Source organism: Mustela nivalis, assembly GCF_964662115.1.
Source record: "Mustela nivalis genome assembly, chromosome: 12".
In the NCBI taxonomy this organism is placed as follows: Eukaryota; Metazoa; Chordata; class Mammalia; order Carnivora; family Mustelidae; genus Mustela; species Mustela nivalis.
The window spans coordinates 20282223-20303650 of record NC_139031.1 but is presented as its reverse complement, the minus strand read 5'-3'; the positions used below and the strand labels follow the sequence as shown (position 1 = coordinate 20303650).

General features: G+C 36.4%; 1 protein-coding gene across 3 annotated transcripts in view; it reads left to right on the top strand.

The window, feature by feature from the left end:
- Positions 1–21428, top strand: part of MKLN1 (muskelin 1) — a 306882-nt gene that overhangs the window by 186689 nt on the left and 98765 nt on the right. For all 3 annotated transcript variants that reach the window (XM_082694003.1, XM_082694002.1, XM_082694001.1), the window contains exons 3-6: positions 7941–8083; positions 9924–10012; positions 18578–18687; positions 20911–21103. In XM_082694003.1, coding sequence (XP_082550129.1) covers positions 7941–8083; positions 9924–10012; positions 18578–18687; positions 20911–21103 — 535 coding nt within the window. The remainder of the gene's footprint in view (positions 1–7940; positions 8084–9923; positions 10013–18577; positions 18688–20910; positions 21104–21428) is intronic.

Below are 21428 nucleotides of genomic sequence, written 5' to 3'. Positions count from 1 at the left end.
AGGAATTTCTCACATTTTTTCTGGATATAAATTCTTAGTTATGTATTGCACATATTTTCTCTAAGTCTGTGGCTTGATTGTTCATTTTTTAAAGGATTTATTTATTTATGTATTTGAGAGAGAGAGAGAACGAACGCATGTGCACAGAAGTGCCAAGTGAGGGGAGGGGCTGAGGGAGGGAGAATAATATCCAAGCAGACTCCTGCTGAGCATGGAGCTCAACAACTGGTGCTTGATTTTCAGGACACAGGAGATCATGACTTGAGTCTTTTTTTTTTTTTTTTTGACAGAGAGAAATCACAAGTAGATGGAGAGGCAGGCAGAGAGAGAGAGAGGGGGAAGCAGGCTCCCTGCTGAGCAGAGAGCCCGATGCGGGACTCGATCCCAGGACCCCGAGATCATGACCCGAGCCGAAGGCAGCGGCTTAACCCACTGAGCCACCCAGGCGCCCCATGACTTGGGTCTTAACAAGGAGTTGGACATTTGACCGACTGAGCCACCCAGGCACCCCTTATTCATTTTCTTAATACTAACTTTTATAATTTTTAAAATAGCTATTAAGGTATAATTAATGTACAATAAACCTCACATTTTTGGGGTACAATTTGAAAACTTTTAATCCATATACCCTAAAAAATATCACCACACTTAAAATATTAGACATATCTACTACCCCAGAAGTTTCTTATATCTCCTTTTAATTTCTCTCGCCTACCTCCGTCTCCATCTCTAGGCAACCACCGATCTGTATTCTTTAATTATTAATTGATTTACATTTTCTAGGATTTTATTTAAATGGAGAAACATTAGTATGTATTTCTTTTGTCTGATTTTACTCAAAGATATCTTGAAATTCATCTGTATTGTTTGTGTCAGTAATTCATCCATTTTTGTTCCTTAGCTGAATTCTCTTTTAATTACACATCAGTTTGTTTCTCCTATTACCTGTTGATGGACATTAGATTGTTTCTAGTTTTTGTTACAAATAAAAATGCGGTAAAAGTAATATACAAGTATTTATGGCTCTAATTTGCATCTTAAAAATGATTAGTGATGTTGACTATCTTCTTGTATGCCTGTTTTGCCTTGCTTAAATGTTCTTTGGTGAAGTGGATATTCAAAGGTTTGTGCATTTTAAAATTTGGTTGTTTTCTTATTATTGAATCTTGAGTTTTTTTAAAGTTTTATGTATAAGCTATATTAGATATTTGATTTGCAAATTTTTTTTGAAGATTTTATTTATTTATTTGATAGAGATTACAAGTAGTCAGAGAGGCAGGCAGAGAGAGAGAGAAAGAGAGAGAGAGAGAGAGAGAGAGAGAGAGAGGAGGAAGCAGGCTCCCCGCTGAGCAGAGAGCCTGATGCGGGGCTCGATCCTAGGACCCTGAGACCATGACCTGAGCTGAAGGCAGAGGCTTTAGCCCACTGAGCCACCCAGGCGCCCCTGATTTGCAAATATTTTCTCATCTTCTATAATACCACCTCCCCACAGCTCCTACTTTCTTTCTCTCCTGTTATTGGGGGGAATCTTTATTAAGTATGATGCTGCCCATGGATATTTTATAGATGTCCTCTGTCCATTGAGAAAGTTGCCTTTTATATATAGTTTTCTGAGGGTTTCTAATCCTGAATGGGAATTGATTTTGTTGTTGTTGCTCCACACCTTAAAACCCTTTTGTGTTTCTCTACTCTACCTGGAGTAGAGTACAGATTTCATAATATTGTCAGATATTACAGCTCTTTTCCAGCAAGATGGGCTGTCTGTTCCCCTCACCTATAAATCCTGACTGGCCTTGTGACTTGGCTTTGACTACCAGGAAATTCTATGAAAATGTTATTGCAATTTCTGAGCAAGGCCTCAAGAGGCCTTATCGCTCTGCTGTCTCTTAGAACACCGAGAGCACAATGCCCTGAAGAAAGCCCACCTGACCTCCTTGAGAATACAGTCCTGTGTGGAGAGGCTCAGTTATCCCAACAGGGTTCAGCTTCCTCAGTTCCACCTCATACAAGTTCACTTCTGCAGCCAGTCTGCCTGCCATATGACTGAGTCCTGGTGCTACCATTGGAAGAACTGTCCATTGAACTCACAGAATCTTAAAACCTTGTAAGTCACTGTTGTTTTCAGACACAGCCCAAGACATACATAGATATGGATCTGGACTTCTGTAGTTCTTATTTCCATCTTACCTGTTTCTTTGCCAGTCCTTTCGATGAGAGTAAATGATATTCCTGATTTCTCAAATTAGAAGCTAAATCATCCTTGATACCTGCCTCCCCTTCCTACACCCAACTATCATTAAATTCCATTTATTCTGTCTCCAAAATACATCTCAGCTGTCTAATCCTCTTCATCTCCATACCTTTCTAGGCCAAATCTTCATCTCATCTCTTGCTTGAATTATTGTAACAACATCTAACTGGTCTGTCAGCTCCTCTGATTTATTCTCCACAAAGCACTCTGTGTGTGTGTGTGTGTGTGTGTGTGTGTGTGTGTGTGTGTAACGTTAATGAGATCTTGGCTTCCCATTATATTTCATAGATCCCACTGTGTTTATAATTCAAACTCCTTATAATGGCATAGAATGCCCTGGTGACTGCCTACTTCTTCAGTCCCAACACATACCATTTGACCTCGCTGGTTCTGTGTAGTAGGTTGAGTAGTGATCCCCTTGGAAAGATATATGGAATCCCAAAATATGATCTTAAGGTCTTAGCAGATGTAATTAAAGATCTCAAGGTGAGATCATCCTGGATCAAATAAGGCCCTAAATCCAATGAGGAGCGTCTTTGTTCAACACAGAAAGATGCCAGGAAGAAGGCCATGTGAACATGGAGGCAGATAGCCACAAGCCAAGAACACCAGGAGCCCCTAGATACTGGAAGAGGAAAAGAAGGATCCTCTCCTAGAGCTTTCAGAGGGAAATGGTCCTGCCAGCACCTTGATTTCAGGCTTCTGGATTCCAGAACTGTGAGAGAATAAGTTTCTGTTGTTTTTTTAAACCACCATTTGTGGTAATTTGTTATGGCAGTTTGAGGAAACTTACAACACCCTCTGTTTCATCCTTTAAGCATCCATGAAGCACTTTCATTGCTAAACCTATCTAAAGCTGTAAAGTAAGTCCTACTACCACTAGCTCCCCTATCCCATTTTCTTTCTTTATATCACCCTATTCCTTGTAAGTTGTAATTATTTATATGATTAAAAAGGATTTTAAAAATCACCTTTCTCACATTGAAAAAATATCTCAAGACTGAAATTGGGAACAAGTTTTGAATAGTAAAGTTTTTTATTGTTTGCTTAATTCTGTGGCTGAATTACAAACCATTGAGATAGTTCTTTGATTTCCTGTGTATGCCTCCTGTTTTTGAAAAGAGATTGTGATGCATTATGTTTTATTTTAAAATTAATATATTGATACTTATATATTTAAAATTCAAAGGTTGATATATAGTGTCATGGAGGAAGACCTTCCTCTGCACGGTGTTCCTTCTAGCTGAACTTAGGATCAAATTGCCGTGAGACAGATTAACAGGAGAAGAATCAAATTTAATCGGTGTACCTATGGGGAGTCCATGCAGACATGAAATTCCAAAGACAGTGAGGCAACAGGAAGGTTACATGAGCTAAGATAAAAGGTAGGTTCTAAGGATACGAAGGGGAGAAAGTTCAATAGCAAGAAGCTGAAAGGAGATGTTTCGAAAAACAAGGTTTCAGAGTTCTACAATTAAGTTCCTTAGGTAAAGGGGAGCCTCTGTTAATAGCTCTTTTCCTGGTTCAGGCTCTTATTACCAGCTTAGCAGTTGAGGGGGAGGCTGAGTTTTTCCTGCATCTGCTGGGTTTTGATTACTTTTAACTTAACGTAATCTTATGCCAAAGTGACCTGTCCCAGGGCAGCCTGCCCTTGACCCCCTATGATAGGTTCTAAAATGGGTTTTCTAGAATGTTGGTTCTAATGAACTTTATTATTATTATTTTTTAAGCTTTTATTGCTGTACCTACAGAAGTTATTTCTCTAAATTAAAAAATAAAGAAAACCTATTTAATTATGGGACAACACTCTTTAATAATAGCAGTACCCAGCATTTATGCTCAAGAGTTGGAAAAATGGAAATGATAAAATTTATGAATAAAGTTAAAATGTGATTAAACATTAAAAATTTTTAAACTTTTTATTGCACGAGTATACCAGACTGGTTTACCAGAACCTTTAGGTTGTTTCAATTTTTTTTTTTTTTTAAAGTAGGCTCCACACCCGGTTTGGGACTTACAACTCATGACCCTGAGATTAAGAGTCACCTGCTTACCAGTTGAGCCAGCCAGGTGTCCTGAACATTAAAATTTTTCCTTGAGGTGTGTTTGTATCAGACCATTGTGTTTTGTTTCACACTAGAGAGTTTACATTTTATTTGTACATATATATTTTTTTTAAACAGAGAGAATGCACATGAACAGGGAGGGGAGAGGCAGAGGGAGAGAGAGAATCTTAAGCAGACTCCACACTCAGTGAGGAGCCCACCACAGGGTTCGGTCTCCCAACCCCCGAGATCATGACCTGAGTTAAAGTAAGAGTTAGATGCTGAACTGACAAAGCCACCCAGGTGCCTTCCTATATAACTTTTTAATAACAAAACATCTATTTGGTTATAAAATTATATATATACAAAAAATACTTCCTGTTGGATTTAGGGTATTGTATATAGAGTGATGGATGGTGCACAACAGATTGTATAAAAATCCATTTTTATTAGTTACAACACTGTACCTAACCAGTTGTCAGGTGAGGCTGACTTCTAAACTGAGACTTCAAAGGATAACTGGAGAAAGGAGGAAAAAGGAAGGAGTGTGGGTTAATGAGGAAGACAGAGCTGTCAGTACTCCCTTGCTTACTTGTATAGTCTGTTCTCTAACATACAGTTGTATTCCTAAGAAACTCTGAATTCCTCAAAAATCATATTACCATACCTATTACTTTGATATGGATAAAAAGGATCAATGATGTAAAGAATAGCAATCTTAGTTTTTCTATGGAAGTTTTGATAATAAAGAAATTTTAATCACTGCTTAAGATGTATATAAGCCTGAACAGTTGCTGTGGTGTAGTGATTAAAGCCTTGGTCTGGCATCAGTGAGTCAATAGAGATGCTTTTAACTTCAAATAACAGAAGGTCCTATGACAGTGGGTTAAACAAATTGGGTCTCTCCTGCTTCCTTCTTCCTCCCCAAGAAAACTAGTTAGGCAACTTCTGCTGAAAGCCGAGTGGCTTTTCATTGGCTATCTCTGAGCTTCCCTTAATTTTTTTCTTCATGGTTACACAGTGGTTGTGGCAGTTGCTACTGTTCAAATAGCAAAGAGGTAGCATTTTTTTTGGAAAGCAGAGCTTACTTCTGCTTACATCTCAGCATTTTGTCCTTTGGATGGAAGGTGGCTAGGAAGGACTCGGTTGGAAATGGTGGTTGGGTCAGCTAACCAACAATAGCAGACAGACTGATTTTTAATGTCACGTAGGCCATTGATTCGCATTGTAACGGTGGTCAAATTAATTAGCCTTTCTAAGTCAAAATTCTGTCATCTGTATAGTCAGGATAAAGAGGATAATTATTATTAATATACTACTCCTATTTCTGACTTCTAATAAAATGAGAGAATGAATATAAAAATCCAGGCAATGTGCCAGACAAGGGAGTTAGTGCTCACGGTGTTGTGCAACTATCTTACCTAGTTCCAAAATGTCTTTAGTCACTCCATAAGAACCTGTGGTACCCATGAAGTAGTCTCTCCATTTCCCCTTAACACAGCTTTTGGCAATTACTAATCTGCTTTCGACCTCTATGGATTTACCTGTTCTGGATGTTCTGTATAAGTGGAATCATACAATACAGGATCTTTTAGTCTGATTTCTTTCACCAAGCATATTTTTGGGTTTGTCCATGTCATATCATGTATCAGTGCTCCATTCCTTTTTATGGCTGAATAGTATTCCATTTTATAGAATTACTTCATTTTGTTCTTCCATTTATTAGTTGATGGGCTTTTGGGTTGTTTCTGCCTTTTGGCTGTTGTGAGTAGCCCTGCTTTGAACATTTGTTTACAAGTGTTTATTGACCACCTTTTCTTTTCTTTTTTTTTTTTTTAATTCTTGTGAGTATATATGTAGGAGTAGAACTTTACCTTTAACTCCTTGAGGAACTGCCAAACATCAGCAATATCTGAGGGGGTTCCAGTTTCTCTATATCCTTGTTAACACTTGATATTTTGTTTGTTTTTCATTATAGCTGTCCTAGTGTGGGTGTGAAGTTATATTTTATTGTGATTTTTATTTGATTTCCCTGATGATAAGTGATACATCTTTTCATGTGCCTGTTAACCATTTGTTTATCTTTCTTGGAGAGGGGACTATTGAGGTCCTTTGCTGGTTTTAAATTAGCTTGTCTTTTTTTGTTGTTGAGTTGTAAGAATTTTTTGTATTTTCTGGATACTAACCCCTTGTTAAGTTTATTATTTGCAAATATTTTCTCCCATTCAGTGGGTAATATTTTCACTTTCTTGATAGTAACCTTTGATGCACAAAATTTTTAATTTTTCCGAAGTGTAACTTATTTTAATTTTTGGAGTCATATCTAGGAAATCACTGCCAAATCCAGAGTCTCGTATTTACCCCTATTTTCATCTAAGAGTTTTAGAGTTTTAGCTCTTACATGTGGGTCTTTGGCCCTAAAGGATCGATTTTGGATCAGTTTTGGTCCACCTTCAGTTAATTTTCTTTGCATGTTATGAGGTAGGACCAACTACCAATTTTATTTTTATCCTACCTTTTCATCTGTATTCCCCATTATTAGCGTGAAGCCACTGCAACAAAACTTCTGAATCATTTTTCTGAATAGCTTTTTCTCCATATACTCAACCAGTAGAAATTTCCTTTTTTATTTTTATAATTGAAAGAGTCTACATAATGTAAAATGTGTGCCCTAATTAACAATCATTTTATCCAGTGTGTAACAGGAAATCTTGAGCTACATTAGACATACGTATTGTAGGTCCAGGTTTTGTTTTGTTTTGTTTTGTTTTTTTAAGATCTTTTTTGTTTATTTGACAGAGAGAAAGACAGGGAGCAGGAACACAAGCAAGGGAAGTGGGAGAGGGAAAGCAGGCTTCTGAGCAGAGAGCCTGACACATAGTGGATTATAGGACCCGAGGATCATGACCCCAGCCAAGGCAAGGCAGACACTTAACGATTGAGCCACCCAGGCACCGTCAGGTTTTTTTTTATTTTAAACTTGACAGGGTTGGTTAGTAAATCTCTAAGTTTGTTTTTAAGTTTAAAATTTTACCACTAATTTTGAACACTGAATTTGCTATCAAGAGTGTAGTTGCGGGTCCCTGGGTGGCTCAGTTGGTTGAGCGACTGCCTTCGGCACAGGTCATGATCCTGGAGTCCTGGGATCGAGTCCCACATTGGGCTCCCAGCTCCATGGGAAGTCTGCTTCTCCCTCTGACGTCCCCTCTCATGTGCTCTCACTCTGTCTCTCTCTCTTGCTCTCTCTCAAATAAATAAATAAAATCTTTTTAAAAAAAAAAGTTAGTTGATGAGAATATGTGATTGCTGCTTTTATAATCTAATCTTGTTTTATTTGGTAATTCATAGTCTGTTTATATCTTTTATTGAATGGCATACCTTCATTAGAAGTTATCTGATTAGTCCTTTTCTCCCCCTTCATCTGAAGTTCAGGATGATGTAGTTTGCTGGGGAAAAGTGGTGGTGGTATGGCAGCCTACGAAGGGCTGTGTCATACTGTTCTTTAGCATTAAAAACATAGTCTTCCAGTGTAGGATGGATAGGATGGATCTTACGCATTCTTCAGCTAACTCTTCTAAGTTTTAACTTTTAAAGTTGTTTGTTCTAAACAAAGGAGGATATAATTTGGTTGTTTCTTTTTTTAGTACCTGATTCTGAAACTTGAAAGGCCTGCTATAGTCCAGAACATCACATTTGGAAAATATGAGAAAACTCATGTCTGCAATTTGAAGAAATTTAAAGTCTTTGGTGGAATGAATGAAGAAAATATGACAGAGCTATTGTCCAGGTGAGTTATGATTATGGGGAAGAGAAAGTTGTCTTCTAAACAAGCTACAGTCTTATTTTATCTCTTCATGACTAAATCTGCATGGTTTGATCTTTCTTTCAGGGGAGAAACAAATATTTCTACTATGGTATTTCTAGTGCCTTATTTTTTTTTTTTTCAAAGATTTATTTATTTATTTGACAGAGAGAGATTACAAGTAGGCAGAGAGGCAGGCAGAGAGAGAGAGGAGGAAGCAGGCTCCCTGCTGAGCAGAGAGCCCAATGCGGGACTCGATCCCAGGACCCTGAGATCATGACCTGAGCAGAAGGCAGCGGCTTAACCCACTGAGCCACCCAGGCACCCTAGTGCCTTATTTTAATATTGTGGCTTGAGTTAACCTTTTTTTAACCATCAGCCACAATTTAATATTGTTACTAAAGAAGAAAATAAAACTTGGGTGTTTTTTTCCCTACTAATTTCTCAGTCTTATTTTTGAACTGTAAGTGACCTCAGAAATATTTTCAGCTTTAATAAAAATCTTTACTATAAAAATATAGACTCTAGGGAGGCCTGGGTGGCTCAGTCAGTTAAGCATCTGCCTTCTGCTCAGGTCATGATCCCAAGGTCCTGGGATTAAGTTCCGCATCGGAGGCCTCTTCTCCCTCTGCCTGCCACTTCCCTGGTTTTTGCTCTCTCTCTCTGATAATTAAATAAATAAAATCTTAAAAAACATATGTCTAGACTCTGTCCAAAATATTAAGATCGATTGCCCTAATCCAGAAACAATATTTTGAGAATATAGTATAAATTGGAGACTAAAAAGAGAAAAAGTATGTGACTCTATCTACCACAGTACCTGCCACTTGGAAGGAGCTTAGTAAATTTGAGTTTTAAAGACTTAGACCATGAGGAATGAAAGTGTTAATTAATTTGCTCCCTAGATAATGAAAAATCAGACAATCAGTAACATGGACAAGTAAAGCCATAGTGTTTTAGAATATCTTTATGATATAATATGTGCCATTAGCATAGTGTTTGATAAAAGTAAATATTACATCGATACTGCATTTAAGTCATGAAAGTATGTTAGGACATAAGGCAATCTGAAGGTAACTGATATTCCTGTAAATACTTGTGTTTCAATCCTAGCTATTTACATAGAGAGGTGGTAAGGGTTTATTTTTATTTAGAATGAAGGTGGGTGCTATTAAACTAATGGAGTAAAAGAACATTATTAAAGTCTTAATTGGAATTTTTAAAAACTTAATTGTTTCACAGGCTCTAATACTTGGCTCTAAGTTGTCAGAATTGAATGTGAATTATTTTTTAATTTTTTTCTTACTGCTTATATATTTGATGTTATATTCAGTTATACACTAAAGACACTAGTTTCTATTGCACATTTCCATGCACTGTGGCCACATCCTGTAATTAACGCTGAACATTTTTCATTAGCCCTCATATAGTTAGAACACAGTTATAATGCGGTTGATATGAATGTGCAAGTTTTGACCTATATTCTCATTATTCTGATGTTTGACTACCCCCCCCCCCTTTTTTTAAGATTATTTATTTGTCAGAGAGAGCACAAGCAGGGGGAATGGCAGGCAGAGGGAGAAGCAGGCTGCCCACTGAGCAAGGAGCCGGATGCAGGACTCAGTCCCAGGACCTTGGGATCATGACCTGCACTAAAGTCAGATGCTTAACCAACTGAGCCTCCCAGGCGTCCTTTCGATGACTCCTTTACATTTTCTTGATCATGTATTTTGTTTAACCTTAAGATCTGAGTATGATTTATGTTTTAGTGTGTTTACTAAATTATGAAGTCAAATTTGATAGCCTATTTTTTTTTTCCCCACAGTGGCTTAAAGAATGATTATAACAAAGAAACATTCACCTTGAAGCATAAAATTGATGAACAGATGTTCCCTTGTCGATTCATTAAAATAGGTAAGGTTTTTAGCATTCTGAAATAGAAATAAATTCTTTATACCATCAGTCAGCAAATTACAGCCTGTGGTCTGAATCCTTTGGAACTCCTGTTTTTTATAATAGGATTTTATGGGAACACTGCCACACTCGTTATTCACTGGTTGTAATGTCTGTCTTGCATTTGCTGTACAAATGAGCTGCAAGAGACAAAATGTTTACTGTTTGGCCCTTTGCAGCAGAAGTTTTCTGTTGCCTGCTTTATAAATCTGTAAGTGACAGTTACTTCAAGTGGAACCTTTTCCAGATATTTTTTCATTTGAAGGTTATCTTAGAAGGTTTAATGAGATAAGTGACTTAGTTCAGCTTTGATTGTTTTATGGAAAGTTTAACAAGTTATTATAGAGCTTAATATTCTAAACTAAATAGTGATGAATTCCTTGAGGAAGTATATTATGTTATTTTCTGTTTTTCTTTTTTTAACCCTCCCCCCAATTCTGTTTTTTCTTTTTCTTTTTCTTTTCTTTCTTTCTTTTTTTTTTTTTTTAGTGAAATGTTGGGCAAACCCATTAAACTAATTTTGTGGCCCACATATGGTACAATGGAAGATTTGAAAAATACTACCTAAGGCATGTATTTATTTAGCAAGTGTTTTAGCTTAAGACAGTATTGTAATGCCTCCTCAGCATTAGTATTTTTAGGGTTATTTTGCTTTTCTTCAGGATTTTTTCTTTAAGGTAGAAAAGTTGAAGACTTGGGGCGCCTGGGTGGCTCAGTGGGTTAAGCCGCTGCCTTCGGCTCAGGTCATGATCTCAGGGTCCTGGGATCGAGTCCCGCATCGGGCTCTCTGCTCGGCAGGGAGCCTGCTTCCCTCTCTCTCTCTGCCTGCCTCCATCTACTTGTGATTTCTCTCTGTCAAATAAATAAATAAAATCTTAAAAAAAAAAAAAAAAGAAAGAAAGAAAAGTTGAAGACTTGACTCAATTTTCAGTCTGCATCTATGTTGCATAGCTCAAAGTATTATGTTAAAATTAAAGTGAATCAGATCCTTCAAAGAATATTAATAAAAGCCAGAATACCAGGTTTTGATTTGGGAGAAAAAGTCCTCTTTTGGAACGAGCAGTGTACTTCGTACTCATTTTTTGCCAACGTATCAAGAGGTGGTGGCCTGTTCATTTCATTGACTCAAATAGTTCTGTTGGGTAAAAAGAATATCTAAGGTCTTACTAAGGACTACTATAAAAGAAAAACTACTTTGATAATAGTTGGGCTATCCATTGTGTTACTTTTTTTAGACTATGGTTTCTATTGTTACAATAAATAATTGTAAATAAAAACCTGTTTGCTGTTTTCCTATGAGAATTTATGAACAAGCAAATTTTTTTACTAAGTTTAACTCTTGGTTGCTTTTTTTTTGTACTGAGTACTTCTTTCCTCAGTATGCAGACCACCCAGTTCCTACAGACCCTAGCATAGCTTTAGTAGTTGTGCATTTGCATATTTCAGATCTAGAAGCAGTGAGATGTCTTATATTTTTCTGTAATAAATTTAGGTTCTATTAAATTTTAAAGTACTTATTCAACCTGTTTTGCTTCATCACACAAAGTGAAAATTCTCTTTCTCTTTTTATGTTCAGAATCTTTTATTCTATTTATTTTATTGTGCTTTTTTGCTTTTTTTTGCGCAGTACCTACAGTCATTGGTTTACTTTGAAGGAAACTACCTACTGCTACTGCTTCTGTAGTTCTCAGTCTTCTAGTATTATTCATTATAAGTGTGAGTAGATGTCTGTTTAGGGAAGTTGTGTGGTTTCTTCCCTTAAAAAATTATAAAATTATAAAATTATCTCTTCTGGAAAAGTTAGACATTCAGCTGCCTAAATGTCAGCCTTTCTGTCAGCCTTCAATTACAGAGCATAATGATGTCTTTTACTTAACCCTGGGTTAGTTTTATGGTTTTCAGGCAAAATGTTAATTGGAGCTTTTCAAATAATTGTAGACACTTACTAACTCATTTTATATCTAGGATATTAATATTTAGATAACTTCATATTTCTTCTCTGTTAAAAGATACTAATAGTGGTCTGCTGTATGCTTGCTTTCTAGTCTTCTTAACATTTTTTTGATACATTTTCTTTGAAAATAATATAATATGAAAATGTGAAACTCAAAGCCTTTATGTTAGGTTAGTATTTTTAGTTTATCACCATGTTTTCTTAAAAAAACAATCATTCTGAAAAAGTACTTGAGTGATGTGTAGCTCTCTCTTATTGGTGATTTAGCAGATACATGTTTACCTTCTTGGGATAAATTGTTAGAATGACTTAGATTTCTTTTTTTTCTTTTTTTTCTTTAGACTATTTATTTATTTATTTATTTATCGGGGTGGGGGGTGAGCACAGGCAGACAGAATGGCAGGCAGAGGCAGAGGGAGAAGCAGGCTCCCTGCTAAGCAAGGAACCCGATGTGGGACTCGATCCCAGGACGCTGGGATCATGACCTGAGCCAAAGGCAGCTGCTCTACCAACTGAGCCACCCAGGCGTCCCTAGAATGACTTAAATTTCTGTGGATTATTTTCGATTTTTGCAGACTGGATGGTTGTGGGGGCTTTAGGGAGAAACTTCAGCTCTGGCTGGATTTGGCGTGCATTCTGGATCCTCAGAAGTATTTTGAAGTCTAGAATGAGTACTAAGTCTGGGAGGAGTGCCGTAATGGTGGCCCTTTATGCAGACAGATGGAAAGTTGATATTTTAAAAAATGTACCAAGAAGAGAAAAGTTAATATAGTAGTAATAACTCATAATAATAGCTAATATTTATTGATCACTTACTATGTACCAGATACTGTGCTAAATGTTTTGTGTGCTCACTAATTCTGTAGTAAAATAGATGTATCCTTTCGGAGTGCTTAGTCTTGAATTTTTAGGATCTTTCAGAACTTTGAAATTCCTAGCATCTTCTAATACCTGTTTCAACCATTTAGGATGGGAGTTTTCTAAGTGATACAGCCAAAGAATACTGAATATGCCACAGAGGCATTTTTGTTGTGTTGAGATGTTGACCCTGCTTTGATCCTAGAGTATCAGGAGCCTGCAGCCTCATACCCATATTTGCCATAAAAATATTACCACTTTTGGGGTGCCTGGGTGGCTTAGTGGGTTAAAGCCTCTGCCTTTAGCTCAGGTCATGATCTTAGGGTCCTGGGATCGAGCCCCTTGTTGGGCTCTCTGCTCAGCAGGGAGCCTGCTTCATTTCCTCTCTCTGCCTGCCTCTGCCTACTTGTGATCTCTGTCTGTTAAATAAATAAAATCTTTTAAAAAAATATTACTACTTTCTACACATGTCATTATGAAAAAGAAAGAGAGGCACTGATCCTGATCATACCTGTGTCTGATTGTCCAATGAGGAAAATTGGCAGTTGAACGTAGGATACAAACTCTTAGCTTTAGGATTTGTATTAAGAATTTTTAATCTTTATTTGAGGTGGGAACAAAGATCTCTTTCATCAGGAAGCAAAGAACATGTGCCTGGAGCTGCAGTTCACATTTAGATTTGACATATAATGCATAGTATGTCTATTTGCATTATTGAAGTTATTAATGTCACAGAAATCATTTGTAAAATTTGAAGTGGGTGTACATCACTCTGCTTATTCTGTATATATCCCTTCAATCTGCTAAAAATTAATTTTGCTTTTCATTCATCTTTAATATATGGTATTCTTGTGAGATGACTTCCTAATTAACCTCCCTCTCAACATTGTTCTTTGAAAGGCTTTAAGAATTACAATTAATATTATTTTAGAAATATTTCTGTTGGGCCATCCAGTATGTAGGCAGAATCTTTCTAAAAACACAGTTGCTAAAATAGTTTTTAATGAACATTTTTGAGTGCCTGGGTGGCTCAGCTGGTTAAGCAACTGCCTTCAGCTCAGGTCATGATCCCAGTGTCCTGGGGTTGAGTCCCACGTGGGGCTCCCCCTGCTCTGCGAGGAGCCTGCTTCTCCCTTTACCTCTACCTGCCACTCCCCCTGCTTGTGCTCTTTCTCTCTCTGTCAAATAAATAAATGAAATCTTAAAAAAAAAAAAAAAAAGGATTTCATTTATTTATTTGACAGAGAGAGAGAGAGATCACAAGTAGGCAGAGAGGCAGGCAGAGAGAGAGGGGGAAGCAGGCTCCCCGCTGAGTGGAGAGCCCAATGTGGAACTCGAACCCAGGACCCTGAGATCATGACCTGAGCCGAAGGCAGAGGCTTAACCCACTGAGCCACCCAGGAACCCCAAATGAAGTCTTTTTTAAAAAAGTGAACATTTTACTGGGACTTGAATAAGATATAATAGGAGGAGTTTTTTCTCCTAATCTTATTGAACATGGACCTGGAACTTGAAATTCCTAACTAATGTCTGGTTATACTTAGAGACTATGTTCTTTTGGCCTTGGGTTTAAAATCCTATGTTAGGGTTGATTGGGTGGCTCAGTCAGTTAAGCATCTGCCTTTGGCTCAAGTCATGATCCCAGGGTTCTGGGATGGAGCCCTGCATCAGGCTCCCTGCTCAGCCCCGAGTCTGTTTCTCCCTCTGCCTCTTTCCCACCTCACCCCGCCAGGGGCCCCATCCCAGCTTCTGCTTTCTCAATCACTCTCTCTCGAATAAATTAAAAAAATTTTTTAAAGATACTTTAGTATTCATTCATAAAACTTTCTGAAAATTTTGTTGTTTGTACATGTAAACTAAGAGCCGTTTTATACATCCTGGAAGTCTGTCATATATGCTAATGACTGGTTGCTACTGCCTGTGTGTGTCTTCACTCACACAGATAGAAAATCATTTGACCTAGTAACACTTTTGCTCCTCATGAATATGATATGCTAAAAGAGAACAGCAGACTTGGAAATCAGGTCTGATATCAGGTATGGTGGCTATTCTACTTTGATATTTAAAACTTGACAAGTGTCAGTTTTTAAAATGTAATTCTAGTATTCGTTCTGAACCATATTAGCGTTATATTAAAATCCATTGGCAGGGCGCCTGTGTGGCACAATTGGTTGAGTGTCCAACTCTTGGTTTTAGATTAGGTAATGATCTCAGGATGGTAGAATTGAGCCTACCACTCAGTCTGCACTCAGCACAGAGTCTGCTTGAGATTCTCTCTCCTTCTCCCTCTGTCCCTCCCACTCTTGCTTGTGCTCAGTCCCTAAAATAAATAAATTAAAAAAAAAATTCTTTGGCTTGTCTTGCACTTTTATCCATGTGTGGTTTTCTGACATCATTCATTATTCATTTAAGAATATGGCTCACTGAGTTATGCAGATCTTCCAGATGTTGAAACATTTTATTATGTAATATTTTTTGAAAACATACTCATTAATAGATCAGTACCAGTCTTACAGCAAAGTCTTAATTGCCTGGAAATAGTTAAATTTGCAACCTTGGATACCAGTTTTCGGGGGGGGTATATTTTTTAAAGGTTTTATTTATTTATTGTTAATGAGAGGGTGGGGAGGGGCAGAGGAAAAAGGAGAGAGAGAATCTCAAGCAGACCCCCTGTAGAACACAGAGCCCAACAGGGGTCTCAGTCCCAAGACCACGAAATCGTGACCAGAGCTGAAATCAAGAGTCAGATGCTGAACTGACTGAGCCATCCAGGTGTCCCAATTCTCTAAAATCGTGATTTTTCCTTGAAAGCTTGAATTTTATTCTTTTCTTTTTTTTAAGGTTTATTTATCTATTTATTTATTTATTTATTTGACAGAGATCACAAGTAGGCAGAGAGGCAGGCAGAGAGAGAGAGGGGGGAAGCAGGCTCCCCACTGAGCAGAGAGCCCAATGTGGTGCTTGATCCCAGGACCCCAGGATCACGACCTGAGTTGGAGGCAGAGGCTTTAACCCACTGAGCCACCCAGGTGCCCCTTGAATTTTATTTTTGGCAACAAATACTGTCTGTTGTTTTCTTTGAAATGACAGGTAAATATCTGTCCTATACTCCACATTAAATAATCATAAGTGATCTGTCAATTTTTCTTTTAAAAGGAAGTTGTATCCTGTTAGGGGTCTTGCACAGGGGAAGACAAATAGCTATTTTAGCTCGAACAGCTATGTAGATTCTTTTCCTTGAGATAACCATTATGCTTTGGTATGTAGCAAAAGTACTTTATGTGTACTTCCCACTGTGTCACACAGAATGTTAAAAAGATGTGTACCTAATGATTAGGATTTATTAAAATTTTTATTGCATTATTAAGGACATTCTTAAATGAATTGCCCCCCCTTTTTAAAACTCCAAGTATATGATGGCAAGGAATACAACTTAATCTTTACTGTATTAAGAAATACTAGGGTGCCTGGGTGGCTCAGTAGATGAAGCAGCTGCCTTCAGCTCAGGTCATGATCCCAGGGTCCTGGGATCAAGTCCTGCATCAGGCTCCCTGCTAGGTAGGGAGTCTGGTTCTCCGTCTCCTTCTGTCTGCCGCTCTGCCTATTTACGCTCTCTGTCAAAAAAAAAAAACAAAGTCTTAAGAAAAAAAAAAGAAATACTGATATATTTTCATGGTACTACTAAGATGCTAGAAGTTTTACTCACCATTGCTTTTTATAAAAAAGAAAAAATTGGATATATACCACTGAGACTTTTATTGAGATTCCATTAAATTTACAATTAATTTGAGGAGAACTGGCATGTTTACAACATTGAGTTTTCCCATTTAAGAATATTGTAAGGCCTTTCATTTATTCAGTTCTTAAGTAACATTTTCTGTTATCTTCAATAGATTCTGCCTGTATTAAAGTTTATTCTGAGATGTTGTAAGCTCTTGTGACTATTTTATTTTTTTAAAGATTTTATTTTATTTATTTGACAGAGAGACAGTGAGAGAGGGAATACAAGCAGGGACAGAGGGAGAGGGCCATTTTATTTTATTTTAAAGATTTTATTTATTTATTTGACAGAGAAAGATAGAGAGCCCAAGCAGGGGGAGTGACAGGCAGAGGGAGAGGGAGAAGCAGACTCTACACAGAGCAGGGAGAGCCGATGCGGAACTTGATTGCACTATCCCCGATCAGGACCTGAGCCCTGAGCGGCAGACAGTCGCTTAACCAACCAAGCCACTTCGCGTCCTCTTGTGACCATTTTAAAGGGGACTTTTCATTAAATTTTCTAGTTGGTTATTACAAGAAAAGGGAAGACTGATTTTCATGTTTACCTTGAATACAATCTTAAGTTTTTCAGTTGAATCTCTTGAATTTCTTATGAAGATAGCTATATCATGTTCACTGTTATTTCTTAATTTGGTTTTTTATTTCCTTCATATTGCATTGGCTAAGATCTTCCATATAGTGTTGAATAAAAGAGATAATTGGGATTCTTTGTCCTGTTACGGACTTGAACTGCAATACTTACTGTTTCTCGATTAGGTTTAATTTTTGAGGTCTTTGATATTTAACAAAAATTTTTGGTAAGGTAGTTTTCTTTTGTCTTCTATTTCTTTTCTTTTTTTTTTTTTTTTAAGATTTTATTTATTTATTTGGCAGAGAGATATCACAAGTAGGCAGAGAGGCAAGCAGACAGAGGGGGGAAGCAGGCTCCCTGTAGAGCAGAGAGCCCGACTCGGGACTTGATCCCAGGACCCTGAGATCATGATTCCAGCCGAAGTCAGAGGCTTAACCCACTGAACCACCCAGGCACCCCAAGAGGGTTTTTTTTTTTTTCTAATGAGTAGAAAATAAATTTTATTAATTTATTGTAAACACAAGTTGAGGTTATCAGACACATTTTCTTTTACTTGGTTAACATGGTGAATTACACTAATATGGCTTCTATTATTGAATCATCCTTCCATTCCTGGAATAGACTCTATATTTGATTACAGTAAAAACCTCGTAGAATTTTTTTGCAAGTTAAAAAAATTTTTTGAATTTATACTTATAACTGAGATCAGCCTTAAATTATTTTTCTTCTGATTTTGTTTTCGGGGTTATGCCACTTGTTAAGAATTGAACTTTAATCTTTTGTGCTCTGATACAGTTTAATTTATATAGTAATAATTTGTTTCTTGTGGGTTTGATAAAATTTGACTGCTAAATAATCTAGCTCTGGTCCTGTTTTAAGAGGGGTAGGTAAATGAGCGCTTTGAATTTATTTTGTAGTGTTTTTATAAAGTAAACCCTGTGGCTCAATTGTTAAGCATCTGCCTTTGGCTCAGGACATGATCCCAAGGTCCTGGGGTTGAGCCCCAAGTAAGGCTCCCTGCTGGTCAGGAGGCCTGCTTCTCCCTCTCCCACTCTGCCTGCCTATGTTCCCTCTCTTACTGTGTCTCTCTCTGTCAAATAAGTAAAATCTTTTTTAATAAATAAATTAATTAATTTAATTAAACCGCTTGATGGCATGGATCATATTTTCTTTTTTTACTGTAGCCCCAGCACCTAATAATACAGTGTTAGCCTTTAAAAGAAAAATGTTCTGAAAATTTGTTGAATGAATTGAAATGGGCATGAGTAGTGATTTTAATCTGCTAAGGTTTTATTTGAACTATGTTAATTTTTTCCTCTTTCTTTCTTTCTCTCTCTCTCTCTCTCTCTCTTTCTCCACAAAGTTCCACTCTTATCCTGGGGACCCAGCTTTAACTTTAGCATCTGGTATGTTGAACTTAGTGGCATTGATGATCCCGACGTAGTACAACCCTGTCTCAACTGGTATAGCAAGGTAGGACTGTATTTTAAAATCCTGATTTTATGTTTCTGATGTCTATAAGGGGAGAAATGTGTCAAGCTTTGTCTTCATTTAGAAAAATTTAAAATACTGAGAATAATAATAACTATAATGATTAATCAACTAATATTTATTATTTATATTCTGCCAGCTGCTAAGCAGTCTTTATAACTTATTTAATCATTACCATTCTGTGAGATAGGTACAATTATTATCCCTCTTTTATAGATGATGAAATAGAGCATGGAGAGTTTGAGTATCTTGCTCAAGTCCACACAGTTCACAATTAATTGTAAAGTGCCTAAGCTAGCATATAAACTCAGGCAGTCTAGTTCCAGAGTCTGCCATTTATATATATTATTAAACCTTTCTGATCCTGAATTTTGTTTTCAACCTATATTGATAGAAATTTTTAAACATAGTTTTTAGTGGGGACTGCTTTTATAACACATTACTCGATTGTGTTTGTTGAGTAAAATAGGAATATTTGCTTTTCCTTTAAATAATTTGAAATAGCTTCTGTAAGTATTATGATCTTATGCTTATAGGAAGTATAAAAATTATATTTAACAATTTTGTTCATAGATCATTTTATACTGTAGATACAGCTTGGAAAATGTCAGTTTAAGTTATTGAGAAGTAGGTCTTGTGGGGTTTTTGCATACCTTTTGTGCTTTGTTTTTTGCTTGTGACTCTCATAGCTTTTTTTTTTTTTTTTTAAATGGGGGGCTCACTCTTTCTTGTCAAGGAGATAAAGCTTCACTCTCTTCACTACTTCCTGTTACTTTTATTTGTGAGTAGGGGTGAACTGATCTACTCATAGGAGATTGGGAAACACTGTAAATTCTAAGGTTTTTCATATGGAATTTCAGCTCTTTTCTGGTTAGTTTAATTGAGGAACTCTGACTAATTTGTTTTTGGCATTTGATTATATTCAACTTAAAATAGAGGCTGAATTTTAGTATTTTCTGTATTTTTCATATATTCTTGGATTTCCTGTATTACTGTAAGATCTTTCAGGGTAGAGATGATATTTTTACATGTTAAAAATTACCTTTACAGTGTTATGCACATAGTTGTATATACTTAGCATCTTCTAAATTCTGTTGGTTCTTTTAAAAAATAATGATTAAATTTCTCTGATACTTGAGTACAGTTTTCCCTTTAGCCTATGATATGTGTGTGTGTGTATTTTACTATACTCACACCAATCTCTTGATATTGTAGGAAGTTGCAACACTGTGGAGAGATTATATTTGAGAACATAAAATTGTTCAGTCTTAATCACTTTTTAAGTTCACTGCATTTATTATGAACCTCTAGCAATTAGTCTTCACCTCTTTGAGTTTCAATCTTTTTTTCAAAGTGTTGAAATACTATTATTTCATAAATTTTCTCCTATTGTATATCTATATGCAACCTGATAGAAAACTTAAGTTTTTATCTAAGCTCGCATTTTTGGCATTCATCCTAATAGGGGAGAGTTAGTACATTGAACATTCTTCTTTTTGGATTTTAGTTAATTGAGATTTTTGCTTTATAGCCATGTAAGAGATGAGGTAGCCCAGGCTTAGAAAAAAATACAAAATTTAGGTAGTTGTCTTCTGATCATTTTGAGGCATAAACTCTGTGGTTTTTGAAATACATAAAACACTTGATAATATTTGCTTTTCATATAGTAACTTCAACTAAGAACCAAGAATAAAAAGCATAATATAACTTATGTATGTTATTTAATGGTTTCTGTGCATTCAGTACCAACATTGTAATCTGATGAGTAAATGCCATGGAAGTTACAATCTTTGCAATGTTAAGTGGTCTTTGATAAAGTTACTCTGCCCTTTTTTTTTTTTTTTTTTAAGTTCAGGCTCTAGAATTAGGTTTGGTTTCATCTTTTTATATCTTCCACCTTCATGAACTAATTCCTCTGGGTATATAGATATGTATATCTGTATATCTTCATGTCTTTTATATCTTTCTGCTATATACTTTCGTGACTTTTGGCAAGTAATTAGAGTTGACTAAGCTTCATCTTTGCCTTTCAAAGTGGAAATAATAACAAATAGTATAATGAATAGTATAATGAATAATAATAATAATGAATAGTATAATGCTTAGTACATAGTAAATGCTCACTTTAGGTTAGTTGTCTCCTGTTGCCTACAGTAATAACTAAGCAAATCTCTTCTTTTCATACTTTCTCTTGTGTTCCAGTAGTACCGTGAACAGGAAGCTATTCGCCTTTGTCTAAAACACTTCAGACAACACAACTATACAGAGGCCTTTGAATCGCTACAAAAAAAAACGAAGATTGCCCTAGAACATCCCATGTTAACAGATCTACATGATAAACTGGTGTTAAAGGGTGATTTTGATGCTTGTGAAGAATTGATTGAAAAAGCTGTAAATGGTATGTTATAAACATGTAAACTTTGTTTTTTTAAGGTGATTTCAAATGTATACAGAAACAGTTTTTTGAAAATAATATAATCTTATGCCAATTATTAGTTTACTTTTTCCCCATTTTTACTCTATAAAGATTGTTAGCTTGTTGAATTATGTGCTTCTTTTATGTAAGATAGGTCCATAATGATACTTTAAAAAAAAAGAAACATATTTGAGCTCACATATCTAAATCTAAATTACCATCTTGGGAAACCACGGAAGCACGCATTTGCATCTATGAAGGCTAACATTGACTAGCACTAAGCAATGTTACAAAAAGGCTTTAAATG